The sequence below is a fragment of the Dromiciops gliroides genome, chromosome 3 (assembly GCF_019393635.1).
Source record: "Dromiciops gliroides isolate mDroGli1 chromosome 3, mDroGli1.pri, whole genome shotgun sequence".
In the NCBI taxonomy this organism is placed as follows: Eukaryota; Metazoa; Chordata; class Mammalia; order Microbiotheria; family Microbiotheriidae; genus Dromiciops; species Dromiciops gliroides.
In genome coordinates this window covers 80496446-80524137 of record NC_057863.1, presented here as the reverse complement: position 1 = coordinate 80524137, position 27692 = coordinate 80496446, and the positions used below count along the sequence as shown (strand labels likewise).

General features: G+C 36.2%; 1 protein-coding gene and 1 non-coding gene across 2 annotated transcripts in view; both read right to left on the bottom strand.

The window, feature by feature from the left end:
• Positions 1-3209: 3209 nt before the first annotated feature.
• LOC122752317 lies at positions 3210-3314 on the bottom strand. The gene has a single exon (XR_006356081.1). It is a non-coding gene; the product is annotated as a U6 spliceosomal RNA (small nuclear RNA).
• A 453-nt stretch (positions 3315-3767) lies between these two features.
• Positions 3768-27692, bottom strand: part of PTH2R (parathyroid hormone 2 receptor) — a 121526-nt gene continuing 97601 nt past the window's right edge. Inside the window, exons 10-13 of the mRNA XM_043996247.1 lie at positions 19755-19849; positions 8826-8964; positions 7027-7068; positions 3768-5015 (exon numbers count right to left, since the gene is read on the bottom strand). Coding sequence (XP_043852182.1) covers positions 4620-5015; positions 7027-7068; positions 8826-8964; positions 19755-19849 — 672 coding nt within the window. The 3' untranslated portion in view covers positions 3768-4619. The remainder of the gene's footprint in view (positions 5016-7026; positions 7069-8825; positions 8965-19754; positions 19850-27692) is intronic.

Below are 27692 nucleotides of genomic sequence, written 5' to 3'. Positions count from 1 at the left end.
TTCTTTCTCCAGGCCTGGTATGCTATACACTGTGCCACATAGCTGCCCTGAAGGCATTGATAGGTCATCAGTATTATTAGTGGTAGAAAGGACCTTAAATATTGTATAGACCAAACTCAAATAGAAATGATCCCTGTGAGTAGCCTATTGATTTAGAAAACCACAAATTGGCCTCCATGGCCAGGAATAGGGAGGTGTTCTTTGTCCCCCCACAAATGTTCTCTACACATTTCTTTACGTAGTGCTCCATCTCCCTACAGACTCTACATGTATTTGTGGGAGAATTTATGCTAGGTTTGGGGGGAGTATTTTGTAGCAATTGTTCTTCTTTCACCAATTTAATAAATACCTTTTGCCAAAAGCTTATTGAAGTCATACTAACATGGATGGGAAGCATATTGGTGGAGGCTTGTGAATGACAAGCCTAGAAACCTAGCTCCTCATGGTTACCCCTGTAACCCTGATATAGTGGCTTTTGTATATTGGGGACTCAGACCACCAAGGCTAGTTAAAGTTAGAGAAGTCCCCCAGAGATCATTTTACAAAAGGAAGAAAGTACCTACTCTATCCTTGATTAAACTTATGAACCCGCTTCTATGAGAAGTGAACATACTCTTCTGAAATATATTGCTAGAATACAATAATTTCTGGGAAGAATAGGGAGGTACAATTTACTCCCAATTTGGCCCCGCTCTGGATCTCACACATTTGTTTCAGAACAAATGATAGGAACTGACCGTCCATAGAATCAACTAAGCAAATGACCAATACAGAATTTCTCTCTCCATGGCCATTAGAATTCTTCACATGCAAGAACTATATATAAATCTCCAAGAGAAATACTACATGAATAGAATACTATTTGGGTATCATCCCTTTGATGAAATTATACATAACTGCTTACCTGTGCTATATATAATTTGTTTAGAAAGGTGTAGGAAATTCAGTGCTCTAAGGCAAATAGCCATGCTACAACAGGTCATGTATATCAGAGGCTATGGGACAAACATCACTATAGCTTGCCAAGCTCTGTTGGTTCTATCTCACTCTGAAAGTAGACAGTAATTAGGGAATAGACTATATGGGTATCAGAGAAAGCAGTCTAACCTAAGTCAATTTTCTATTCCTATTGGCAATAATAGACAATGGGAAATTGTACTATCAGTGATGCCAATCTTTTGACTGATGCACAAAATTCAAAATTCAGTAATAGAATGGAATATTCATGTAAACAAGCCTTATAAGGAAAACATTCATAGCTGGGCTGTTTGATTGACCTGTAGCAATCACACTGGGTCACTAGCATTTAGCATCTGTTGCATTTCCCAAAGGCAGAAAGTCTGTTGCTTTACAAAGAAACAATTCAGAAGCATCCCAGTTTCAGAAATGGGAGCTGAGATCTGCAAAGTGGTTATAAAAAAGTGCAGTGTGTCTTCTTTTGTCCATTTAATGTCATCTAATTCAAATCTGCTCATTAGAGGTTTAGAGAACATTTCTAAGTGCAATTATTCTAGGTTCAAATGAAATATAACTACTCCTTGAAACTTGTATTAAGTGCCTTTTAAAAAGACTTTTAAGCAATATGTGACAGGATACCACTTCTGAAGAATATTTGGAAAGAATCCCTGGGATTAAACTATAAAAATAGACGAATACATACTGTCCAACATACCTGATATTTTTCTACCTTTTGCTAAAACCAATAGAGCATTTGAACTTATTGACATTTATTTATAAAGGTGTCTAGTTTAGTGGAAACATTGCAAAAACTTCATTTTTCATTTTTTCTAAGAAAATTAGGTAACGTGCTTACGTATTGCAAAAAAACTGAAATTCTGGAGGAATTCTTAAGTAAAGCAAGATTAACCTTGGCATCTAAATTGGTTCCATAAACACTAGTTGGACATTTTTTTGGGCATGGCAATGAGGGTTAAGTGACTTGCCCAGAGTCACACAGCTAGTAAGTGTCAAATGTCTGAGGCCGGATTTGAACTCAGGTCCTCCTGAATCCAAGGCCAGTGTTCTATCCACTGTACCACCTAGCTGCCCCCATTAGTTGGACGTTTTAAATGACTAAGGACTTAGTCCTCAAATTTGGGTACCAATTCAGATATAATTTAAGATTTTTGCTATATGACCAGGTTATTTATATTCTACAAATCTATGTGTTTGATCATTGGAACTCATAATAAGACCAAGGGAAAAGCAGCTCTCTCTCCCACCTCAGGTATGAAGTGTGGCAGGACAGGACCCCAGTATCCTGATAAGCAGTACTAAACTCTGCTAAAGGATATGCATGATATAGTTGGATGCTGCATCTCCTACTGATACCCTGTTGTAAAAGATCCCCTCTTAGTTACAAGTCTTTGCATTTCCCCTTACCTTGAAATTCCCTTCCCTTTCTTTGTTTTGTAACAAAAGACCAGTCTTCTCTTACTTCAGCGGGACAGTCACCGAGTTTTCCAGCCATATCTTCCTCTCCTAATAAATCTCTTTTTCTTTTACAAGATTCATGATGAGCCTCCAATTCTTTGGGTGAACTACCCTGCCCCCCCATCAAGGTTTCAAGTCTCCCCCAAACACATTTACTTGTATATATTTATGAGACAGGCAGATGTTACCCGCATAGTATAGGTGGAGAAACTGTGGCAGTGAGGATAATTGAGCGACTTGATGAGTCTAGATATCTCTTGACTAATGAAGTTGAACTAGAATCCTGGTCGTATAGTATCAGACTCTATCTTGCCCAAATGAGAGCATAACTCTGTGTGTGTGTGTGTGTGTGTGTGTGTGTGTGTGTGTGTTGGGGAGTAAACCATATAGAAGTGGCCAATGCTATTTGGAACATACCCACACAACCAGAGAAATATGGAAATGGTACTAAATATTAGAACATTCTAGTCTTGAATTCTATGTATTTATTGACTAAATGCTTATTATAGTGAAGTCAGTTTTTTATTTTGCTGAAGCATCTTTATTTTACTTTTGATATGCTGATATCTCCTGAACAGAACTTGTCATAGTATATGGCACATAATAAGTACTTAATAAATGCTTGTTGCTTCCCAATTGTTTTCAAGTCCCTTCATGACTTTTTTTTTTGAGGGGCAATAAGGGTTAAGTGACTTGCCCAGGGTCACACAGCTAGTAAGTGTTAAGTGTCTGAGGTCCTCCTGAATCTAGGGCCGGTGCTCTATCTACTGCACCACTTAGCTGCCCCCCACTTCATGAATTTTGTGTCATCCTTGTGCAGGGGCCATGCTAATCTCTATTTTGTTCCAATTTTCTAGCATAAGTGCTGCTCAAGCAAGCACTCAAGTCTTTTAAATGTAATCTCCTCACATTGGGGTCAGGGAGCATGTTTTCTTCGTGTGTGTTGTTTAAATTTTCTTTGTGATCATTCAGTGCAAAGCCTAGAGCGGTCAGTTCATGAGTATCATTTGCCTTTAGGTATGCATGCAGGAATTCTGGAGACATGAGGTCCTAAGAGTCAGGGGAGGGGGACCTTCCAGGTAGAGACTGCTTAGGTCCAAAGAATCTTAATCCCACAACACCACAATATAGTTATGACCTGGGTTGACTTGCAGTTAAGAGAAAATTAAAAAAAAACATCTTGAGATTTAAGGATGAGTAAAAGCATCCACAAGAAAGTAAATGCCTAAGAATCTCAAGAAGAAAAATGGAAGAAGCAGAGGGGTTTCAATAACATTAAAGAAGAGGACATCAAAGTGGAGAGAAATGAGCTTTTAATTTCTGCACATGCCATTTTACAATATTCATTAAGAGGGGATTCAAGGAAAGCCACTGAAGCAATGCAACTGAGTAAAAAGACCAATGACCATTCCCAATCTACGATTCCAAAGCTTCATTCATTGCGTGAGCCCTTTCCAGCGTAATGGCTTGGAGCAGAGCATGAGTTAATAAAGCATGGGGTTCTTTCTGGTTTGCAGAAGTGTCATGCAGTAAGAGGTTATGTCTTGCACCAGCTTTGTAAAATTTTTCCTTATTCCTAGACAAAAAACCCAGCTCCAATTGGCCATCAATTTTTTTGAAACTCAGCAAACTTATTATTTCATTTGCTCTTCATCTTCTCAGATCTTTGATCTTTCAAATTATTTTCCCATCCTCTTAATAGTATTGTTGTATAGCTCAGATGAGAACAATGGTAAAAGCTCACTAAAGGGGGTGGGGGAGATACAATAACATATCACTTTTAAAGGGCAAAAATCAACTCCAGGCAGATACCATCTGGGATGCAACTTCTTGGTTTCAGACTGAACCTGCACAGTAACAATCAAGTATTTTTGGTGATCTTTTCATGTCAGGGACTGAGCCAATCCAAAGAAATCTTTTCACACCACAGTCACATAAATATACATACATGTAAAGTAGGTACTACATTCTTACAAATCAAAGATAATTTCATGTCAAAATAAACAGTTTACTTATAATTTTCACTTAATGCCTTTCATAATCACTGAGTCACACACATCCTATGGACGATTCTTTGGGTTAATACTTTACTATCAAACTGTCATCAAATTTGAATCAGGGAAAAAAATTGCTACAATTTCCCACCTCATAATAAACTGATGCCACACACATGCCAAAAATATACTTCAGACAGCATCCTCAATTTCACCTTTGTTTTCCTCAGGGTCTGTGACAGTTTCAACTGGCTTCAAACACTCCTTCAGTAATATAGCATCCACCTGCTTCCCTCCATTTTCATTGGGTTCCTCCTGGATCCATTGATGAAGGCAGTCCTGTTCTGAGTTGCTCCTGACATAGCCTGGTAAATTCACATGGCTGTCAGACTGTCTATTGACATTCCTAGGAGCTTTGTCAGAGATTAGCACTAGGCGGGCACTTGCCACCATCTGAGACTGACTGCTGGTACTATGAGTCATGTTGGTGAGGACAGAGCCATACCTATAGTTGCCACATGGCGTTGTTCTTTTCCAGTCAGCAGCTAGATGCCATCTTGTCCAAGTCTTCTTGATTTCAGCTTGAACCTAAAGCAAAATAATTTTATTATATGTTTAAAATCATAATTTCAAAAATTGCAAAGTTACTCTGAGACTATCTGACCAGTTGCAAGTTCTTTGTCAGAAGTGTGTTTGGAGACCAATAGGAATTGCTTAAAAAAGAGAATAAAACACTTCCTAAAACTAGGTACAATGGGGAGCAATCTACCAAGTAAATAATATTTACTCGATGTTCACTGTGGGTAGTAGTGATAAGGGGTAATATTTAGCTAGAAATGTGAAAAACACCCATCATTGTTTCCCCAGGAGTACTGCAGGAAGGGAGAAAGGGATAAATAAGGAATGCGTTAAGAATAGCAATCAATGAAAAATTGGTTTCACTGGGCTAGAATTTATCCTCAGATTTTTAATTTTGTTTCATCATGGTTGTTCTCCAGGCAAGGACTGATGTGGCATTCTAGAAGAGGGAAAGAGGGTATACCCCATTCTTAAAATGCTCATGAAACCCAGTGACATTTGAAATAACATTTGCCATGACCATTTTCCCCCTGGGGAAAAATGAAAAATGCAATATTAAACACACACATATAAAAACACATATCTCAAAGGCACAAAACAAAAGTTCTTCCTAAAGAGTCAATGTAATTCTCTTAAATAGACAGCCTGAACTAATCATTTTATAAACTTTGGCTGTTTCCAGAATAAACAGGTAGTCAGCATCAATAAGAGCCATGGTTTTATATTTATAGGAGCCATGGTTATACATATATATATATAAATATATATATATATTTTTTTTTTCTTTCCTTCTTTCTTTTCCGGGGTTTACATCAGATTTGTAATAGGCAAAGGGAGAGAGTCTATAGCTTACCCCAGCTGAGATTATCAGTAATGGAACTACCTTAAATATTTAGGTAATAATTTGCCACTAGTTTTTGTTATTTTCTAGTCAATTCAAACAACGTAAACTTGACCATCACCAGTTTGTAACAAATACATGTTGGAATTTCTTGAGAATGTGGATCTCAACCTAGTTTTAAGTGTGTGAGATATCATAAAGTAAAGCTATAATACCCTTGGAGTAAAGTTATCTAATGTTTTCCTGGAAGGTTTCAAATTAGTGCTTGGCAAATTTATTTGCCTCTACTTTACATCTCTTTAATGAATTTCTCATATGTTTTAATTATATTTGTATATAAACATATCTACCAGACCCTATGGGCAGTTAGGTGATGCAGTAGATAGAATGCCAGTCCTGGAGTCAGAAGGACTCATCTTCTTGAGTTCAAACCTGGCCTCAGACACTAGCTGTATGATCTTGGGCAAGTCACTTAATCCTGTTTACCTCAGTTTCTCATCTGTAAAATGAGCTGGAGAAGGAAATGGCAAACAGTATCTTTGCCAAGAAAACTCCAAATGGGGTCCTGAAGATTTGGACACACCTGAAACAGCTGAACAACAAAAACAATGACACTAGACCCCAAGGATAGGGATCAAGCCCCATTTAGACATAGCAGACACTTAATAAATCCTTCATGACTGAGTGATTTCCTCCAGTGCCTAGCGCTGTGCTTTGAATGAAGCAGATGCCTAATAGTGCTTGCTGATTCCAATTGTTATTGAATTGTACTGGGAATGGAGAAGTTTTACGATCCCACTGTTGTGAGAAATTGGGATCACAGGTTCATGGATTGAGTTAGAAGGAACATTAGAGGTCATCTTGTCCAATCATCTCATTTTACAAATAAGCAAACTGAAAGTCAGGAAGGTTATGAGACTTGCTTGGGCTCAGAATGGTAGTAAATAGCAGAGCCAGGATTTGAATCCAGCTCTTTTGACTTGAGTAGGACATCATGAAAGAACATTAGCATCTGAGAATCTTTGCTAATTTTCACTGGAATTTGACTCACTGGTCAAGAATTATGTGAGGAAAATGAATCCTCTTTTTTTTTCTGCCCCTTAATACTAAAGAAATTGTCACCTATATGAGATAGCTTGAATAGTACTACGCCCTTAATGAATGATGTTTTCAACTTACCTCTCCATTGCAGTAACAATAGATGATAGAAACAAAGAAACCCTGCGTAGTGAAAACAAATCAGGAAATTAGTACACTTGAGTATTCAAAGAAAGGAAAAAACTTCTTACCTCCTTGGTATATAGATATAAAAATGATTCATTAGTCATTCATTCAAAAAATTTCCAGACCATAAGATCATAGATTTAAAAGCTATTTAGTTCAATTCTTTCAAAGACCTAGAGTTTATAGAGATAGTAAATGTGAGAGTTGGAATTTGAACTCAGATCATTTGACTCAAGATTCAGGGCTCTTTGCATCATACTACTTTTCCTTCTTATTTCTTCCTTGGCAAATAGAATGATTTTCACATTTATTTCCACTAGTTCCAGTTGTGTCATGATTGAAGGTCAATGTAGCATCTTTTTTGGTGATTCTTAGCTACTCATAAAGGTCTAATAATGGCATCAAGCAGGGTATAACAATCAGGTAGAGAAATGAACCAGGATCAGTACTGAGAGTTTCAACATGCCCAACAGAAACATGGCATAAGGGGAAAAAAGTACTGGACTTAGAGTCAGAAGACTTGAGAAGGAATCACGGTTCTGTCATTTACAGATATGCAAACTTGGTCAAGTCACACATTTCACTTCTCTAAGCCTGTTTCCTCATCTGTAAAATGGGAATGATGATGATACTTATTTTGAGAGGCAGAAGACCTGGTTTCAAGTCTTGCCTTTTGACACTGTGGTAAAAAAATATGAAAGTTCCTTAACAGTCGGTTAGGATAACTGAAAGACGCCAGTTTTTCTTTAAGGACCACCCTTTTGGGGAGGAGACCAATGGCATGAGCTACGCATGTCAGTGCGCCTGCTGCGCATGTCAGACTGCCTGCTATGCACTCAACTTCCGGGGTGCGAGCTGAGAAGGGAAGTGGGGCTTTTTCCTGCTCCACTGGTCTCCTGGCTGCGCTGCACAGACAGACGCGGACTGGAGTTTGACTCGACCCGGCTCTCGGTTAACAGCACACGCTTGACTAAATAAAAAAAAACCTTGGGTTTTGGTGAGTTTTATACAGAATATAGACTAAGCCTAGACTTAAGACGATTTGTATTGTATTTCTACTTTCCTATCCTTCTAATCAACATCACCTTGTGACTACCATACAATAAAGGCTCTATCTAGAAAACCAGAAGCTTCTTCCATTTACTAGTCTGGGAGATAAATTAAGGGAAAGGTTAAGTAGGGGAGATTTATGATCTAATATCCAATATCTCACAACACCAACATCTCAGTGCCTCAGGCAACTCTCTAAGACTAAGTTGGAGCAATACTGCCCAGTTGCTTTTGACTTTCCACACTTACAAAAATCACAGTTCTGAATACCAACTCAATGACAACAGTAGTAAAATCTTGACATGTTTACCTGCCTACCTCACAGGATTGCTATGGGAATCAAATCAGTTAATCTTTGTGAAAACTTTTTAAAATCTTATGCAAATATAAGGAGTTGTTAAGTCTCTCCTTCATCTGAAAATCATATCTGATAATCAGATCAGATCAATTCTCCACCAAACAATGGTTACATGTCCTGAGTTTGAATTTTCATTTGTGAGAAAGAGCTCTTGGAGGTGATGCTTTTATGAACAGAGATCAAGGACAGATAAGCCCTCAAATCTGTACTATAAGAAGCTGTAGCGTTATGCTCTTATATGGTTGTAGGGGCCATATGCATTAATCAAAGAGAAGAAAGGAAGGAAGGGAAATTGGTCTAAGCTGGGGCAAAACCGAAACCTTTATAACCTTTCTGTCATTTGTACCTGAAAGGAATTAAAGAAGAGTTCACAGTGCATCCGGATCTCCCATCCTAATCCAGTAAAAGTGTGGGGCAGACACACAAAAACAATGTAATGGACACCAAAGACCAAGATCAGAACCAAAGTAGACTTTGCAAGTTTTCTGAAAGAGAATGACAAGATTTTTTTCTTAGAATTAATTAGAATACTTAGGGTAAACACAATTTGCAGAAGAAACAGTGACTTAATGAAGCTAGGAGTTTCTGTTTTTTGTCTATCTTGACTTACCCCTTCTCCAACCCAGTTATTATTGTCTCTCATTCTCTTTCCTTTTACTTCCAAATTGAAAAGTGGAGTATAGTCTCATTTCCTCTAATTGTTATCAGTGACTTCTCCTTAGTCTTGTTTTCAACTTAACAAAATCTTTTTTTTTTCCAAGTAGTTAGGAACAACACTGGACTTGGAGTAAAAAGATTGGAATTTGAACAAGTCACTTCAACTCTCTAAAGTAGTTTCTTTATCTGAAAAATGAGTATAATGAGAACTCTAATTCACTAGATTGTCTTAAAGAAAATTCTTTGTAAAAGTCATACCAATTTTAGTTGTAATACTACTACTCATACAAATGAATGCTTTTACATTGTCCTAAGCATTTATGATTTCCAAACTTATCACCATTAGCTACTACCACCTTATCCAGAATAATCATCAGACAAAATATGGCCATTATAATTACCCATAATTCATTTAATTTTTTTCTTTTTACCATTTATATGTTGTGGTCATAATGTATATGGTTTTCCTGTTTGCTTTACTTTGCATCAGTTCCTATGTCTCCTGCTTCTATGAATTACTCATAGTTATTATTTCTAATAGCAAAATAATATTCTATCACATTCATATTAAAATCTAGCCTCAAACACTTACTAGCTGTGTGATCCTGGGAAAATCATTTAAATTCTGTTTGCAACAGTTTCTTCATCTGTATAATGGAATTATTAACACCTATGTCTGAAAGTTATTAGGATAAAATGAGATAATACTTTAAAGTACTTTGCAAAGGTGAGTGCTACAGAAATGCTAATCTTTCTCCCCCTTCTCCTCCTCCTCTTCTTCCTTCTTCTCTTCCTCCTTCTCCCCCCCTCCCTCTTATGTTTTTTTTTTTTGGTGAAGCAATTGGGGTTAAGTGACTTGCCCAGGGTCACACAGCTAGTAAGTGTTAAGTGTCTGAGGTCGGATTTGAACTCAGGTACTCCTGAATCCAGGGCCGGTGCTCTATCCACTGTGCCATCTAGCTGCCCCAATCCCTCTTATGTTTTTAATCTCATTGGAGTATATGCCCAGCAGTTGGATCTCAAAGTCAGGGGATACCAACAATTTTAGTGACAGTATAATTCTAAATTGCTTTCCATATTGTACTGATTCACACTTCTACTGATTCTGTCTGAATTTCCACAGCTTCATCCAACATTGATAGTACTTGTCATTCTTGCCAATTTGCTGGTTGTGAAGTGATACTTCAGTATTGCTTTAATTTGAATTTCCTTTTTTTTTTTAAAGCTATTTGGAAAAGTCATGTAATTCATAGGTTCCGATTCTTTTGAGAACTGTTTGCTCATATTCTTTGATCACTTATCCATTTGAGGAATGGCTCTTGGTTTTATATATTTATTCGTGTTAGTTAACTATATATATTTGATATCAGAATCTTATAAAAATATTTGGTATGATTTTTCCCCCCACAATGACCACTTCTTTTCTTATCTTAGTTGTATTGATCTAGTATGTACAAAAGTTTTCAATTTCATGTAATCAAACTTCTCTGTTTTTTTTATCTTCATGTCTATCCTTTTGTTTGGTTAAGAATTCCACCTTAACCACAAATGTGAAAGGGAGCAGACCTATTTTTCTTCTTCTTTTTAAAAAATATTATGACATTTTAACATCCAGGTTATACAGAGGGAGCCAAAAGCCACAAAGAGGTCTGATGTTTTAATAACTTTTTGAAAATTATTTTCATTATATCATATCACATCTTAATTATATTAATTTCCCATATACACTGTATATGATACTATGGTATTGTAAATTAAAAACAAGAAATAAAGGAGTTATTAAATATTGAAACCCCTTCATGACTTTTGGCCCACCCTGTATTTACTGTTGGATATACTTAAATCTAATTCATGCCAAATTGCTTTCTAGTTTTCATAGTAGTTCTTGTCAAATATAGAGTTTTTCACCAAGTCATTTATGTTTTGGAGTTTTTGAACATTGGGTTGTTGAATGTTTCTGATATAGTTTATTTAATCTCTTTCACTGGTCTACTTTTTCATTTTTTGTTTTTGTTTTTATTTCTACTTTTTCATTTTTTAACTGGCACAACTAATTTTCATGATCACTGATTTAGAATATAACTTGAAATTTGGAAGTGCTATTCCATTGCATTTCTATTCCCCCTCATTTCTATTATTTCTTGTTCTTTTCAAATGAATTTTGCTATATTCATACTCCTTTAAAACATCTTCCTGGTAGTTTGATAGGTATAATTCTATTAGATTACATAGTATTATTAGTTTTATTATATTGGGGCAACATCCATAATTATTTATTTCTTATTTAGTTTAAAAAAAAAACAATTGTATTTATACTCAAGTAAACCTTGGTAGATTGACTCTGAAATATTTTATATATTTTATATATTTTGTAGTTATTTTCAGCAAGGCTTCCCTTTCTATTATCTCCTCCTGGATTTTGTTATTGCTTCATAGAAACACTATGATTTTTGTAGATTTATTTTTATAACCTGCTACTTTATTGAATCTATCAATAGTTTCAATTATTTTCTTTGATGGTTCTTCAGGGTTTTTCTGAATCAGCAAATAGGGATAGTTTTGTCTTTTCTTTGCCTATGTTTATGTCTTTGATTTCTTTTTCTTTTCTTTTCTCTCTCTCTCTCTCATTCTTATTTCCAGAAATGTGTCAAATTACAGTGGGAAAAGGTGAGCATTCTTTATTTCCTTTTGAATTTATTGATGTTTTTCCATTGCACATATGCTGGTTTTTATATTAGATGTAAGCTTTTAATCATATTAAACAAAACTATTTTTTGCCTTTTGATCCCAGTAAGATAAAATTTACAATGCAACAAATTAATAGAAGATTAGAGGAAGGGAAATTTTGGTTTTTGCTCTTAAGTGCATTTGTCAGGTACGTTCTACACGATATACTCACATTCCAAAGTCCTTCTGTAGTTATACTTTACAGAGTTTAGCATAAGCACTGTGCTTTGTCAAAGGCTTTTTATTAATCTATTGATATAATGTATTTTGAATTTTTAATATGACTATGTTCATTCTTTTTACAATGTTGAAGCATTCTTCCATTATTAGTATAAATCCAATTTGATCACAGAGAATAGTTTTTCGGATATGTTAATGTTGTTTTTTTTTTTAAATTTCAATTGATTACATATTTACTAGTGATCTCCATGATTTTTTTTAACATGTCCCAGGTTCCTTCATCTCATCCTTGTCATATCTTTTTATTTCCTGTAAAGTGTATTTCTTCCATGATTCAAAGTTTATATTCAGGACTCTTTTCTTTAGAAGGATTCTCTGGAATAAATGGAAATACTATATGTTTTTTCCTGTACTAACTATTTGAAGCTCTTCATTTTATATCTCATCTCTCAGAAGCTTTAACAGAGGTTTTACTCTCTCTGTGGGATATCACCTAATTGCTGCTTGTCTAGTGCCAGCCACTTTGTGAGCACTCAGTATATTTTAATTGAATTGAATATAGCAGAGAGGAACAAAATTAATTTTTACTGCCAGTGCCTTAGAGTCTTTGTATAATACCAGTTTGGGAAAAAAAATCATTCCATCACTCTAGGGCAGGGGTTCTTAAACTGGGATCCACAGACTCCTCAATTGTTTTGGGGGGCCTGAGAAGTTGATGGGAAAATAAAAAGATATTATTTTCACTTACTGCTAACAGAAATTTTGCTTCCAATGATGAATTTAAAAATATTATTCTGCTGTCTTCACTTTGCATATTTCCTTTGTCTTCTCATACTTCTCTGAATTCCTCATGCTTATTGTTTCTTATAGCACAATACTATTCTATTGATTCATATATCATGGTTTGTTTAATAACTTAAAAAAACCATCTCTAATTGTAATTTAGCCTCCAAGTAGGAATTTAAAAATATCATTCAGAGGTCCATAGGCTCCACTGAACTGCTAATGGGGTCCATGACCCAGAAAAGTTAAAGAACCTGTGTGGTAGGATGAACCAGTAAGTCCTAAGGTCTTTTGCCAAAACCAATTCTGCCTCACATTTTTCTTTCTGGGTGAAATAAAAAAATGTGTTCAGAATTTCAAATCAGATCTACATTTTATGTCAAAACCAAGAAAAATTTTGTACAAGTAAGATGAGAAATTTCCCTCACAAATATCATAGAGAACTTAGTGATCATATCTTCCAGGTCTGATTTTGGATCTTACCCTATGTTGCTCCAGCTTCCTAGAAGCAGTATGCTAGTTTGGTTGGCAGGCTGATCTCTACACATATGCATACTATTTGCATAGCACACATCATCATTATAGCTGGGCATTGTAGACAACTTCTAATAAGAAGGAATTAATATCTATGGCATAATTAAAGAAAATGCTCATAGAAATGTATGAAAAATTTAAAGTTATTGGGGTCCTCTTGAAAAGGTTGATAAATACATTGTTCAAGTAAAATTCAACAGAGGACAATTTTACTTTCTAATGCTTGAATATTCAATGATCAAATTATTAAAAAACTTTTGGATCATTTTTCCATGACGGTTTGTTCTTTTTTTGGGGAGGGGGTGCAGGGCAGTGAGGGTTAAGTGACTTGACCAAGGTCACACAGCTAGTGTGGGGACCAATTTTTAATTGGGGAGTGCTAGCTAAGCGGCTTGCCGCAATATTGGGGCAAGGAAGGAGACCGGCAGACTCTCTCAAAACAGAACAAGATTTATTTTAACAAGAATGAACTTAAAAAAAACAACACACAAACAGGATCAGTAGGATCAAGGGAAAGGAAATAAAATGGGGAAAGGAAAATTATAATACCTGAAAAAATACCACTGCTCAGGAATCAGCTGAAAATACGCAGCAGAACGCCTGTGGCTTTCCAGCTTCCACCTAGAATGCCCAATTCACCTCCCCCAAACCTAGAAACAACCCACATAGCCCCAGCCAATGGGATGGCCACTCTGACAGTCACATGACTGCCCTCACTAGGCTTCCAGTCATTATAATTTTGCCAGGCCCATGTAGGCTTCGGCAAGTGGTGATGACACGAGGTGCCAGAGCCCTGGCAATGGCTACAACCAGTGGGTGGAGCACTGCGCAGTTTGTGGAGCCACAGGTCAGTGCTCGCAGAAGCATAAAAACCTCAAATAACAATTAATTCTTTACACTAGTAAGTGTTAAGTGTCTGAGGTTGGATTTGAACTCAGGTCCTCCTGAATCTAGAGCTGTTTCTTTATCCACTGTGCCACCTAGCTGCCCTCCATGACAGTTTGAATTTTAAACATATCTTGTTCTTCTATATCTGAGGATCCAAATCTTCCCTTGTCTTGCCAAAGGACTGACTTCAAATAATTTTTTAAAAAGTTTTTCTCTTAAATTTTATAGATTCCTCTATCTGTTATCTGCATATCCTCCTTAGAATAGCTCAATTAATTCATTCCATTTTAGGTTCAGGGTTTTTTTTTTTTTTTTGTGGGCAGCAATGAGGGTTAAGTGACTTGCCCAGGGTCACATGCTAGTAAGTTATAAGTATCTGAGGCTGGATTTGAACTCAGGTCCTCCTGAGTGCTTTATCCACTGTACTACCTAGCTGCCCCTAGAGTTAGTTTTAAAATAATATACTACTGTTTATAATAAGGGATTATTTTTTAAGGGTCATAATTTGTATGTTTATATGTGCTTCTACTTAATTTTGATGCTTTCCTAGGAGACCGGATCAATGAGATTAAACTAGTGTTCAAGAGGGAAGTATTTATTAAAATAGATGTTAAATCTAATTTATGTACTATTATTTTAATATGAACTCAGTTATTATATGAGAAGGAATGTGAAGACAGATGTTTTGAAATAAATATAATTTTGAATGAAATATGAATTTAACTGGTATCAGAACAAACCTGTATTTTATGCATTTCTTCACTTTCAAAGAATTGCATCAGGATAAGAAAAAGAAATACCCATTCACTATTCAGTCTTCTTGTTTGTAAAATGAAGCCCCAGGGGCAGCTAGGTGGCACAGTGGATAGAGCACTGGCCCTGGATTCAGGAGGACCTGGGTTTGGATCTGGCCTCAGACCCTTGACACTTACTAGCTGTGTGACCCTGGGCAAGTCACTTAACCCCAATTGCCCCGCAAAAACCCCTAAAACAAAAAACAAAACAAAACAAAAAATGAAGCCTCAGTGAACACATGATGATGATAAAACCTTAGAAATAGAGCAATTAATGGAGTTCGGTAGTCAATATAGAGAGTAGGATGAAAAAATCAATCTCTTCTTCATAATTCCCACTCATAGGTTTACTCATACCAATCAAACACTACCCTAGTGAATTCCTTGTAAAAAAAAAAAGAGAGAATTCAATTTTTCAGTGCCTTCCAATTCTCTACCCATTTTCTGAGTTGGACAGTATGTGCCTAGTGACTGGTTTGCTGAGGGATGATCAGTAATGAAATTACCAGTGACAAAAAGTGAATATATCAATAGTCCAAGAAATAACACAATTTTTAAAAAAGGCTATCTCAAGGGAGGCTTGAGAGCAGATGAACAGGAGGTTAGGAGAAAGCTCAAATGATGCCATGAACATTTCTTAGTAACTCACAGAGTCAAGAATACTTGCTAATTAGAAGTTAAACAAAGGCATAATCATGTTATATATTTGTAGCAAATTATCACATAGAATGTCACTGGCCATTCCCCATGCCTGAAATGATATCCTTCTTCCTAGGATGTCTCTTCCTACAAGACTCAATTCAAGGAGCTCTTTTTGCATGAAGTCTTTACTGATCCTCCCAACTACTAGCAGTGTTCTTCCCAAACTACCTTGTATTTACCTTCATTGCATGGTTTTGTACTTTGTTCTCTTTGTAGTTATTCTGCACACATTTATATATCTACTTCTCACCTGTTTTTTATAGTATAAATTGTTTCATTTGTTGTATTTGTATCCCATTAGATCATGAGTTCCTTGAGAGCTGGGACTATCATTTGATTTTTTTTTTGCATCCCCCCATAATTATCACAGTGCTTGGCTCATAAATACTTAATAAATATTTATTGACTATTGACTATCTAATGTTTAATGAATGCTTGTTTATTAATTCGCAGTGGATAATTGGATTTTGAAGGCTTAAATTCTCTCCAAATTCAGCATTCAAAACTAAACATGTAATCTAAATTTTTTGTTTTAGCTAATATTGCATCACTGACACATCACTTTCATGTGGATGTAAGAGAGAAAAGGTTCAAGAAGGCAGAGGGCATACAAGGGCATGAGGAGCAAGACAGCAGAGTAAGCAATGAAAAGATACAGAACTGATGCTCTATATTGCTTACTGTTCTCTTTTCTTTATGAGAAGTGGGGGGTGGCCATCATTTTTATTGCCAGTGATGTTTTTATTGTCAGTGGTGGTAAGATCATATCTAAGGAGTTAGTGAAGGAACAAATATTTTTTCCATCACTCAACCTACATTAACAACTATATAACTATGATGGGGAAGGGCTATAGGACTAAGAATGTTTTTTTCTCTGCATTTCCAAGTTCTTACTATTGTACTCCCAAGGAAAAAATCCTAATAATTGATTACAGATACTGACCTATCTAATTCTCGTTTTTTGGGTTTTTTGCGAGGCAATGAGGGTTAAGTGACTTGCCCAGGGTCACACACAGCTAGTAAGTGTCAAGTGTCTGAGGTCGGATTTGAACTCAGGCCCTCCTAAATCCAGGGCTGGTTCTTTATCCACTGCACCACCTATCTGCCCCATACCTATCTAATTCTTATTTAAGGCTTTCCCCCTGCCTCATATATTTGTCCCCTTGAACATTTTTTTGGGAGGTGAGGGAATTGAGGTTAAGTGACTTGCCTAGGGTCACACAGCTAGTAAGTGTTAAGTGTCTGAGGTCGGATTTGAACTCAGGTCCCTCCTGACTCCAGGGCCAGTGCTCTATCTACTGTGCCACCTAGCTGCCCCCTCCCCCCTTGAACATTTTGTGAAAAGCAGAACAGGTTTGATGGCATGGAGAGCTATGTTCTAGCACTAGATGTTTCACCAGTTTATTGGGTGCCATGGTCAAGTCACTTTCCTCATCTATTAAATGAGGTGATTGGATTAGATGATCTCCAAGGTCAAGTTCTCACGTTTTATTAAATCTATGGCAGGAGGACCCCATTTTCATATGTTCCCCTAAGGGTTTTTCATTAAAGCCCCCACTAATCTGATGATAAATCTAGAGCTCCTTTTTAGCTTGAAGGGTTTGATTACGGAAGTAAATATTCAAGTTGTCCACTTCATTATGTAAGGGTGAACACATTTGAAAGTTCCTGAGATGTTATGTTGGACTAAGTAAAATGAAAGAAAGGGTGTAATACCCTGAGACATGTTCTACTGAATTTTCTGAAGATACTTTGTGGAAGAAGAGACAGGAGAAGGAATGGTGAAGGTAATTTGGGGGACTCTGGAATCATGAAAAAGAGCTGAGGTTGAACTTGAGAGTATTCGAGGAAGACCTAAGTTCAGAAGGTGAGCTAGAGTCGAAGAAAAAGGACTAGGGGAGGAGAAGGGAAAGAGCTAAGTCACTTAAGGAGCTGGAGGGCTGACAGAGGGGAATGATAGAGAGGATAGTTGGTATCACCAAGTAAGACAGTCCTCAAAGAGAGAAAGGAAAAAAGGTTGGCTGTGACCAGGAAGTTGTTAATGAGATGCAAATGAGGTGAGAAGAAAAATGACAACTCCTGAGTTGAAAAATGCCCATAAGCAGCAATTCTCCAAGGGCCTCAGTGTGAAAACAAAATAAAACAAACAAACAAATAAAAAGATATCTCTGGGGCAGCTTGATGGCTCAGTGGATAATTCATAAGAACCTGAGTTCAAATCCGACCTCAGATACTTGACACTTACTAGCTGTGTGACCCTGGGCAAATCTCTTAACCCCAATTGCCTCACCAAAAACAAAACAATAACAACAGCAACAGAAAAGATATCTCTGATAGCAGGATATCAAGAGGTGGAAGAATTTGGCTAAAAGTAGGAAGGGAAGAAGAACCAGAGAGTAACAGGAGACAAGGAATAATTATAGGCTTCTTCCTGAAGAGGTGGCAGCTGTATACCATGCAAAAGAAGCAGTGACATCTTCCAAGACAGACTGTTTCTTCACAGGCACTGTCAAGTGAAACATATCTAGAAGAAGGGGAGGAGTGGTGGTCACAGGATTTAGAGCTGAAAAGCACTTAAGGATAACTGGGTCCAATTCATCCTTTTTTTTTTTTTTTCAATTGAAGAAACCAAGATGTTGCTAAGATTTGATGGAATTAGACCTATGAATGACTACTACTTTAGAAGAATACACCTTAGAAAAAGAAGATTTAAAAAAAGGAGCAGGCCTGGAGTAGCATTGTATATTAAAGTATATGTAGATGAACAAATCCAGGAACCAGAAGGTGAATGAGTAGTGGAGGGCACTTAATTAAAGATCAATGAATTGTGAATATCCAACAACTGATATTATGGTGTATATACCATTTCTTCAGAAAGAGGAAATCAGCGCATACAGAGAACAGATCAGAAGTAGGGCACAGAGGGGTGCTATTGTAGTTATGGTAATCTTTAATTATTTGGACATATGCCTGAGTTCTTTCTTGGTTTATCTTAAGAGTAATATTATTTTGGGGCAGCTAGGTGGCATGGTGGATAGAGTACTGGCCTTGGAGTCAGGAGGACCTGAGTTCAAATCCACCCTCAGACACTTGACACTTACTAGCTGTGTGACCCTGGGCAAGTCACTTAATCCCAATTGCCTCACCAAAATTTTTTTTAAAAAACCACAAAAGTGTAATATTATTCTTCAAAATCAATAAACGGAAACTCTATTTGGGACCTGATTTTTACCAGGAAGAAAAAAAATTGTTTGCTGGAATGGAAAAGATGGGAAAAGAATTATTCTCTCTTAGAATTTCTGTTAGAGGAGAGAAAAGATGGGAATAGTCTGACATGCACCCTAGATTTGGGATAGCAAATTTCAAAGTATTTAGAGGAAAGAGAAGTAGACTAAAATTCAACAGGGGAAATAAGTCCTGGAAGAATAGTGAATTCTCAATAATGAAATTATGAAAACAAAAAGAGCAGTGATGATAATAATAAGGTTAAAGGATTTAAGGAAAAACTGCCTAAGTATTGCAAAGTAGAATGGGCTACTTCAGGAAACAGTTGGGGTCCTACTCATATAAATAAAGGAAGGTGACCTGTGTATTATCACAGGGATTCTTGTTCAGATATTATATAGGATAGACAGGTGGCTATTAGTGACCTTTTTAACTCTGAGATTCTAGCACTCCTAATGCAAACCCCTTATCTTGATCTTTTCTGAAGAATGCTCATTGTCTTTACCCTCAGGAAATTACATTATTTATTCAAAATAAGTCAGTTTAAAACATTTTAAGAGAAAGAAAACTCTATCTTATGCTGTGCACCAAATACAATAATTATGTTTAAAACATAATTTCTATTTTCATAAAATATATACAAACTTTTCCAATCAGGTATACCAATGAAACAAAGGAAACAATGAGACAGACATTTCTCACAAATATTTGTTTCTTTGATTTCTGATTTTTTTCTTACACAGAGATCACCATAAACCTTTGGTGGATTCCTGTCCCAGAGTTACCTGTATTGTTTTCTTATGTCATACCCAACAGCATTGGTCTCCCATATTTTAGTGGCCAGGACCCTCACGGTGTTGAGGAATAAAATAAAGTTCAGCTGAAAAACAAACATGAGAAAGAAAAAACATCAGCTATGCTTCAATTTGCTTTTTATAAATAAACATGAGCTTTCCTTCTGGGTACACATCCCAGGGCTCAGTCTTGAAAATCACTCATCCTATTGCCAGTTGGATAAAATATCTTAGAGCTATCCACGCAATCTATTTACAATTCCAATCTATATGATTTAGTCCATATTACACATCACTTTCAACATTACATTAGGTGGTATCTTTCAAAAAGAGTAAAAATTAGTACATAGGAAACAGGAATTGGCTCCTTTACATCCTAAATATTAAATTTATTTCTGACAGATCATAAACACCTACATATAGGAGACATTTTAAATTCAATATATCAAGGAATTTTTCAGGCAAGTTTAAAAAAAATAACAATCAATTAATTAAGGCTCAATATTATACTGGATAAGGAACTAGCCTCTGAATCAGGAAGACCAGGGCCCAAGGCCCTCTCTTGACACATAGCATGTGTTTTACCCTGGGTAAATCATTTCACTTTCTATGCCCTAGATGCCTCTCTACATTGTAGAGTAGTCACCAAGTTCTATTGGTGGGAGGAGTTTCTTCACTGGGAAGGCCTTACCTTACACCAGTTAAATCAGAAATTTAGTTTTGCTAAGCACTGTGCTAGGTACTAAAGATATCAAAGTGAAATAATAAAATACCCTCTGTACTCAAGGAGGTTTTTTGTTTTTGTTTTTGTTTTTGTCTACTGGAGAAAATAATATGTACACAGAGAAGGAAATGTGAATACAATATATATGCATATATCTTGTATATGAGATCTTTTAACCATGTAACCATGCACTGGTCATTTCACAACTGAGCCTCAGTTTATTCATTAGTAAGATGGGTATAATAATTAATTTCCCATTCCATAGGTATATTATGAAGATTGAATGACACATATGTAAAAACACTTTGAAAACTTTAAAATGCCATGAAAACCCAAGCTGTTATTAATTAAGTTTACTTCAATGTTGAAGGGGGATAGGGTGGGAAGTGAAAGAACTGGGAACTTTTCAGTACTATGTCTAGACTCTGTTTCTTGCCCTTTCTTCCTTCCTCCTTTCAAATACCTGAAATGGTACTAGATTTCATATCTTGCGAATTTAAAGACCTGCTTATTAAAGTTCTTGTCTCGTCCCACCTGCCAGCATCCCACAGGTTTTACTGCAAATCCTCTTATATGGAAAAAGTCAGAACTTGCCTGAACAATGTGAAACTGTCCATTTCTTAGTGAATTCTAAATGGCCGGCAGTCTTCTGGGGATTTGGCTGTGTGGTTAACTCAAATGAAATATTTTTCTTAGTATAATTTTTGACATAATGTGATTCTCATGCCATTCAGACTTTATTTTATTATTTACAAGATGAATTGCACCTTAGGAACACAATAAATTAACTGTGGGACAAGGGAATCAAATTCTTAGCTCAGATGCTAGTAGACTAGGTCAAAGCTTCTTAAACTGTGGGTGATGATCCCTTATGGGACTGTGTAACTGAATGTAGGCATTGTGAAAAATTTGACAATACATGTTTGATTTCTATACCGATTTTACATACCTATATGCCCAGGGTCATGAAAAAATTTCTTGGGAGAAAAGGGGTCACAAGTGGAAAAAGTTTAAGAAACTCTGGACTAGGGCACCATTGTCCCTGTGTACTATAGGACCATATTTGTTCATAATTATTTATCTTTAAGAAAGAAAGAACTGTGGAGTATAGATGCTGATTGAACCATATTATTTCTTTTGTTTTGGGTGCTGTTGGTTTTTTTTTTTTCTTTCTATTTTGAGGTTTTGCATCACTGCTCTGATTCTTTCTCTTGTAACAGGATTAATGCAGAAATAGGATTAATGTTATTATGTGTATATATATGTGTGTGTATATATATATATATATATCTATATGTATATGTATAGAGATATATAGATATAATCTATATCAGATTACCTGCTGTCTAGGGGAGGGGGGAGGGAGGGGTGGGAGGGAGAAAAATCTGAAATTGTAAAGCATGTATAAACAAAAGTTGAGAACTATCTTTACATGTAATGGAAAAAATAAAATACCTCATACATAATTATTTATCTTTAAAAGTAAAAGCTTCATTGTCTTATGTGATTCTAAAGCCCTATATAGGCATAGCATAAATAAGCAAAATTTCTAACTGAGCTATCAAGGTGGTCTTGCCACAATATTAAATATTAGTATTGATAATCAGATTGATTTCGTACCAGAAAAGTAGATTAGTCCAAGGAATTAGATAACCAAGAACTGAAAGTAATTTTAAAAATGACTCAATGTTTGGCAAACCCCAAAACACAAATTGCTTGAGGAAAAGATTCCATATTTGACAAGAATTACTAGAAAAAGTGGAAACTACTTTGCAGAAACTATGTGTTTAGACAAGCATCTTATAGAATATATAATAATAATCTCAATATGAATACAAAAGCTTACCTCATAAAGAAAGACTTTAAGAAGGCAACTCTAATAACAATAATCAGGTAGGAAATTTTTAACCAAACATGGGGTATATGTGATCATAAAAAACAAGAAAATAAATCAATTACATAAAATTAAAACTTTCACACAACTGAAGTTGTGTGAGATTTAAAATTGGATATTAGATCATAAATCTCCCCTACTTAACTTTTCCCTTAATTTATCTCCCAGACTAGTAAATGGAAGAAGCTTCTGGTTTTCTAGATAGAGCCTTTATTGTATATAAGGTGTTGTTGATTAGAAGGATAGGAAAATAGAAATACAGTACAAATCGTCTTAAATCTAGGCTTAGTCTATATTCCTTATAAAAACTCACCAAACCGAAAAGGCCACCTTTGGAGAGAGGGAGACCGTCTATGCCGCGCCGCCAGGAGTCCTGCCAAGCAGGCAAAAAAGGCTACTCTCGTTCTCTCCACCCTGGAAGTCAAAAAACCCGGCAGGCAGTCTGACATGCGCAGCAGGCGGACTGTTCATCTCCTCCCCAAAAGGGTGGTCCTTGAAAAACTGGCGTCTTTCAGTTATCCTAACCGACTGTTAAAAACTTTCATATTTTACCACAGTTGCAAATAGGGTAAGAAAAATTGTAGAAGGAAAATATTAATAATCATGATTAATACATTTGGTATCTAAGATATATAAGAAAATGACACAAATATATGAAACTAATAGATAAGAGGTAGGATATAAATAAATTAAAATATAATGTCTTTTTTTGTTACATCACATTCCGCTATTTACAAATTTAGCCTTCTAATGTCTTCTACTCAGTGAGCTATATGTCATGAGAAATGATTTGAAAAGGGGAATATACATACATAAATACACACACACAGATAATCAATAAAACCAACCAACATATTCCCAGTGTCTGGCAGTATATGCAATATTCCACATCCATAGTTTCCCACTTCTGTAATAAAGAGGATAAGGAACATTTTCTCAACCATTTTTCCATGGCCAGTATTGATCATTCTAATTTCACAATGGTTTATTTAATTTTTGTTATTTCTATTTCCATTGTTGGAGTAATTAAGTGTAGGTAGGTAGGTAGCTGAGTGAATAGAGCACTGGACCTGGAGTCAGGAAGACCTCAGTTAAAATCCTGCCTTAGACACTAGTTGTGACTCTGTACGAGTCACTTTACCTCTATTTGCCTTAATTCCCTTTAGAAGGAAATAACAAACCATTCCAGTATCTTTGCCAAGAAAAACCTTGGACAGAACTGATGTGCTATGCTCCATGAAAAGTCATATTTGACTGAATGACTGAACAACAAGCAATTAAATAATCATTTACCTGGTCCTCATTTTACTCAGCATTAATTGAAATTAATTCCTCTTCTCTAACTATTTCATTTTTATCATTTATCATGGTGAAGTAGTATTCAATCAAATTCATCCATGTACCATTATTAGTTTAGCCATTCTTCAAGTAATCTTAACTTGGAGATGCCTTCACCCTGCGCCTTTCTCTTTTCAGCTGATTAGTCCCTGGTCCAGACTACTATTTCATTAGGTGTGTAGGCCATGTTCACTTCACTCCAAGATCCACTGATTATTATCCAGACTTTTCCACCTCCTCTGTAGTAGCCTTGCCCCTGGACTAGTACCCTTCCAACCATTTCCCCCGACTGTTTCTTGATTTTTGCAGTCCATTTTCTGTGCTGTCTCTTGTCATTAAATTATAAACTCCTTGAGGTTAGGACCTTTAAAATCTTTTTTTCCTTGTATTTTTGTACTTTAGTGTATAACAATAGTACCTGGCACATTAAAAAAAAAACACTTAGTAATGTTTTCTATATAACTATTTAATGGCTATCTTTTTGGGGGGTTTGTTTCCAGTTCTTTTCTCTCACAAAAAGTGCTGCTATGAGTATTTTGGTGTATACCTGGGCCATTTTATCTGTCTTTGGCTTATGCAGTGAAGGTATACCTTCCTATCAGTGAGATCTTTGGCCCAAAGACTATCAATATTGTAATCAGTAATGTAATATCACATATCTGGCATTCTGCTCGTTTGTAGTGGTGGCTGCTACATCTTGTGTGACCCTGACTTTGGCTTATCAGTTCTTTAATTCTTTTTTCTAATTCTATTATTTTTTCTTTAACTAGGAAGCTACTGATTTTGGCTATGATGTTCCTGGGAGTCTAAATTTTGGGGTTTCTATTATGAAATAACTGATGCATTCCATTCTTATTTTTCTCTTTGGTTCTAAGAGATCTGGGCATGATTTCATTACATTTTATACTCAGGCTTTCAAGCAGTTCAGTGATTCTTAAATTGTTTGTCCTTTATTTCTTTTCTAGGTCAGCTGTTTCTGTAGGAGATACCTGATATTTCTTTCTGTTTCTTGTTATTTCATGGAGTTGGTGACTTCCATTTGGTTCATTCTAAGTTTCAAAGAGTCTTTCTTGAGTAAAGTTGTATAATTCTTGTGCTAAGCTCTTCTCTTTCCAAGTCTTAACTCTAAGTTTTTAAAGTTATTCCTACTAGCATTCTTATTTCGTTTATAAAATCATTAAAAAATCCTTTTGTAATCTCATGATTAGTTTATTTCAGTAATTCTAGTTGCACTTGTGACCAAGTTGTATCCTGTAGATGAAGCTTATCCTGTAGATGTTCTGGAATTACTTTCTTGTTTGGGGTTCATGACTTGGGTGTTCTTGTCATTTTTTTTTTTTTTTGGTGAGGCAATTGGGGTTAAGTGACTTGCTCAGGGTCACACCGCTAGTAAGTGTCAAGTGTCTGAGGCTATATTTGAACTCAGGTCCTCCTGAATCCAGGGCTGGTGCTTTATCTGCTTCACCACCTAGCTTCTCCCTTGATTTTCTTTTGTTATTTATTTATTCTGCCACAATTATTTCCTAAATAAGGAGTTTTGATAGGGCCAAGTACTATCCACTTCTGGAAGGCATTTCTGCGGCTTTTTTGGTTTTGCACTCTCTTGGATCTCTCCAGGGACTGAGTGCTGCATTCTTCAGGGATCACAGAAAAATCTCAGGCTAGGGACCTGCAAGCTTTCAGTGGGTCCAAAGCTATCCACCTAGCATGAAGTCTAATTGTCGGCTTACTTATTTTAACTTTGCAAGCTCCTGAAACTAGTTTGGGTCTAGGCCTCCAGGTATGGGACTGTCCCTGGTTAGAGCTCCATTAGACTGCTGCTGGTCCTGGCCACACATTTAAAAGGCTCTGTCAGTTCAGAGGTGCAAAAAGGTGAACTTCCTCTTTGTTTGAGCTTCCTGCCTTGGGAAATCTGCCACATGGTTTAGCTTGAGCTTGGCTGCATCTGAGGTTCTGTCTGCTCCAGGCCCAGAGTCAAGTGGATATTGTTCACTTCTGTTCTGTTTCCTTGCTCACTGAATAGTTTCAGGCTCATGACTGCTCCTTACCCCATTCATTCATGTGTAGACACAGATCCTCTTCAATCCCCACTGGATCTGATAGCCAGCTGAACATTGAGTAATTGAAAAATCAATAAAGAAGCCAAAGAACAGAACATTAAATCTGTCTCTCTTCTCTTCACAAAAAGTTGTTGGATTCCTGGAGCAGAATGTTGTACACATTATCAGATGTAGTCATAATGCTTAATTCTTTTTGTTATAGTGGGGACTAAAATCTAGAAGTATGTGAGTGGGAAGAGGAGAATGATTTTAGAAATAACTGTGAAATTAATTTTTTATGATAAAAGACATAAAAATGTACTTTGAGATAAATAATTATTCCTATTAGAAATTTTTAAAAATCAGTTTTGATATGAATGTGGAGAAACTAGAGGGAGTTCAGAGAAGAATAAAATACAGCATAATTTTTCGAATATAATACATTTTTAGTCAAGGGTTGTTGAAGTAAAAGAATGGACCAAACAAAACTGAAGAAATGTGAGTTATTTGGAAAAACATAAAGGAAGACAGTGATATCTTTCAGTATTGATTAAAGTTGAAGAAATTTTGGCTAGACATATGAAAGAACATCTTTATATTAAGGGTGATTAAACATCAAAATAATATTCTGAGGATGGGCTAGTCATATTGAAAATGATTGAGAAAAAGACAACTAAATATTCTTCTTGACTGGCTTGTGGAATAAGATGGCTACCTTAATGTAATAGTTGTTCAGTCATTTTATGTCATGTCCAACTCTTTGTGACCCAATTTGGGGTTTTCTTGGCAAAGATACCAGAGTAGTTTGCCATTTCCTTCTCCAGCTTATTTTTCAGATGAGAAAACTGAGGCAAACTTGCCCAGGGTTACACAGGTAGTAAGTGTCTGGGGACAGATTTGAACCTGGAAGAGGAAACAGCCAGCACTCTATCCACTGTACCACCTAGCTGTCTTGAGGTTCTCTCCAGATAGAACATTATCTGACTAGTTGCCAAAAAATGAGCTTTAGTTGTCATATCTTGGCTATTGATTTCCAAATCTATGCATACATCTCTAATTTCTCCATAAATCTTGTTCCTTATCAACAGCTGTTTAATGAACACGTCCATCTAGATGTTCTGTAGGCATCTCAAATGGAAAATGTCCAGAATAGAGCCCATCATCTTTTATCCTAATCCTCCTCCTTCTCTATTTCTGCCAAGTAGTACCAATTTCTGGTATCACCATCTTTTCAATCCCCATAGTTATTTTCAATTCATAAGACCTTTCATTTGGTCCGTTTACATCCAGTCAGTTGCCAAGTTCTTCCACTAAAACCTCTCATGTGTCCACCATTTCTCTTCTCCCATGGCCACCACCTTAATTTAGACCCCCAATTCCTTTAGCCTGGACTATTACAACAGCTTTCTAATTCATCCTCCTCCTTCACGTTTCTCATTTTTTCTAATATATCTTCCATATAGCCATTAAAACAATCTTCTCAAACCAAAGATCTGACCATGGCACCCTAGTGTTAAATTTTTTCCAGTTGTTTCTATCCTTTTTAGACTCAAAACTCTTCAGTATGGCATTTAAAGACCTTGATAATCTGACTACAACCTACCACCCTAGACATTTCACATTACTCCCCTTCGCACATTCTACAACCCATAGGTAAAATGATCTACCTGTTACCGCTTGAAGTCAGAATTCCATTTCCTACCTTTTTTGTCTTTGCATTATTCCAATACCTGAAAAGCACCTCCTCCTAACCTCTAACTCTTAGAATATTTGATGTTTGTTTTTTCCCCAAGATTCAGCTCAGATACAACTTCTTAAATGACATACTTCCTGAATTTATCTCTCCTCCACCCAGTTAACACTCTTGAGTCAACAACAACAATCATTTATTAAGAACTCATTTATGGGCCAGGCACTATGCAGGGCCCCCACAA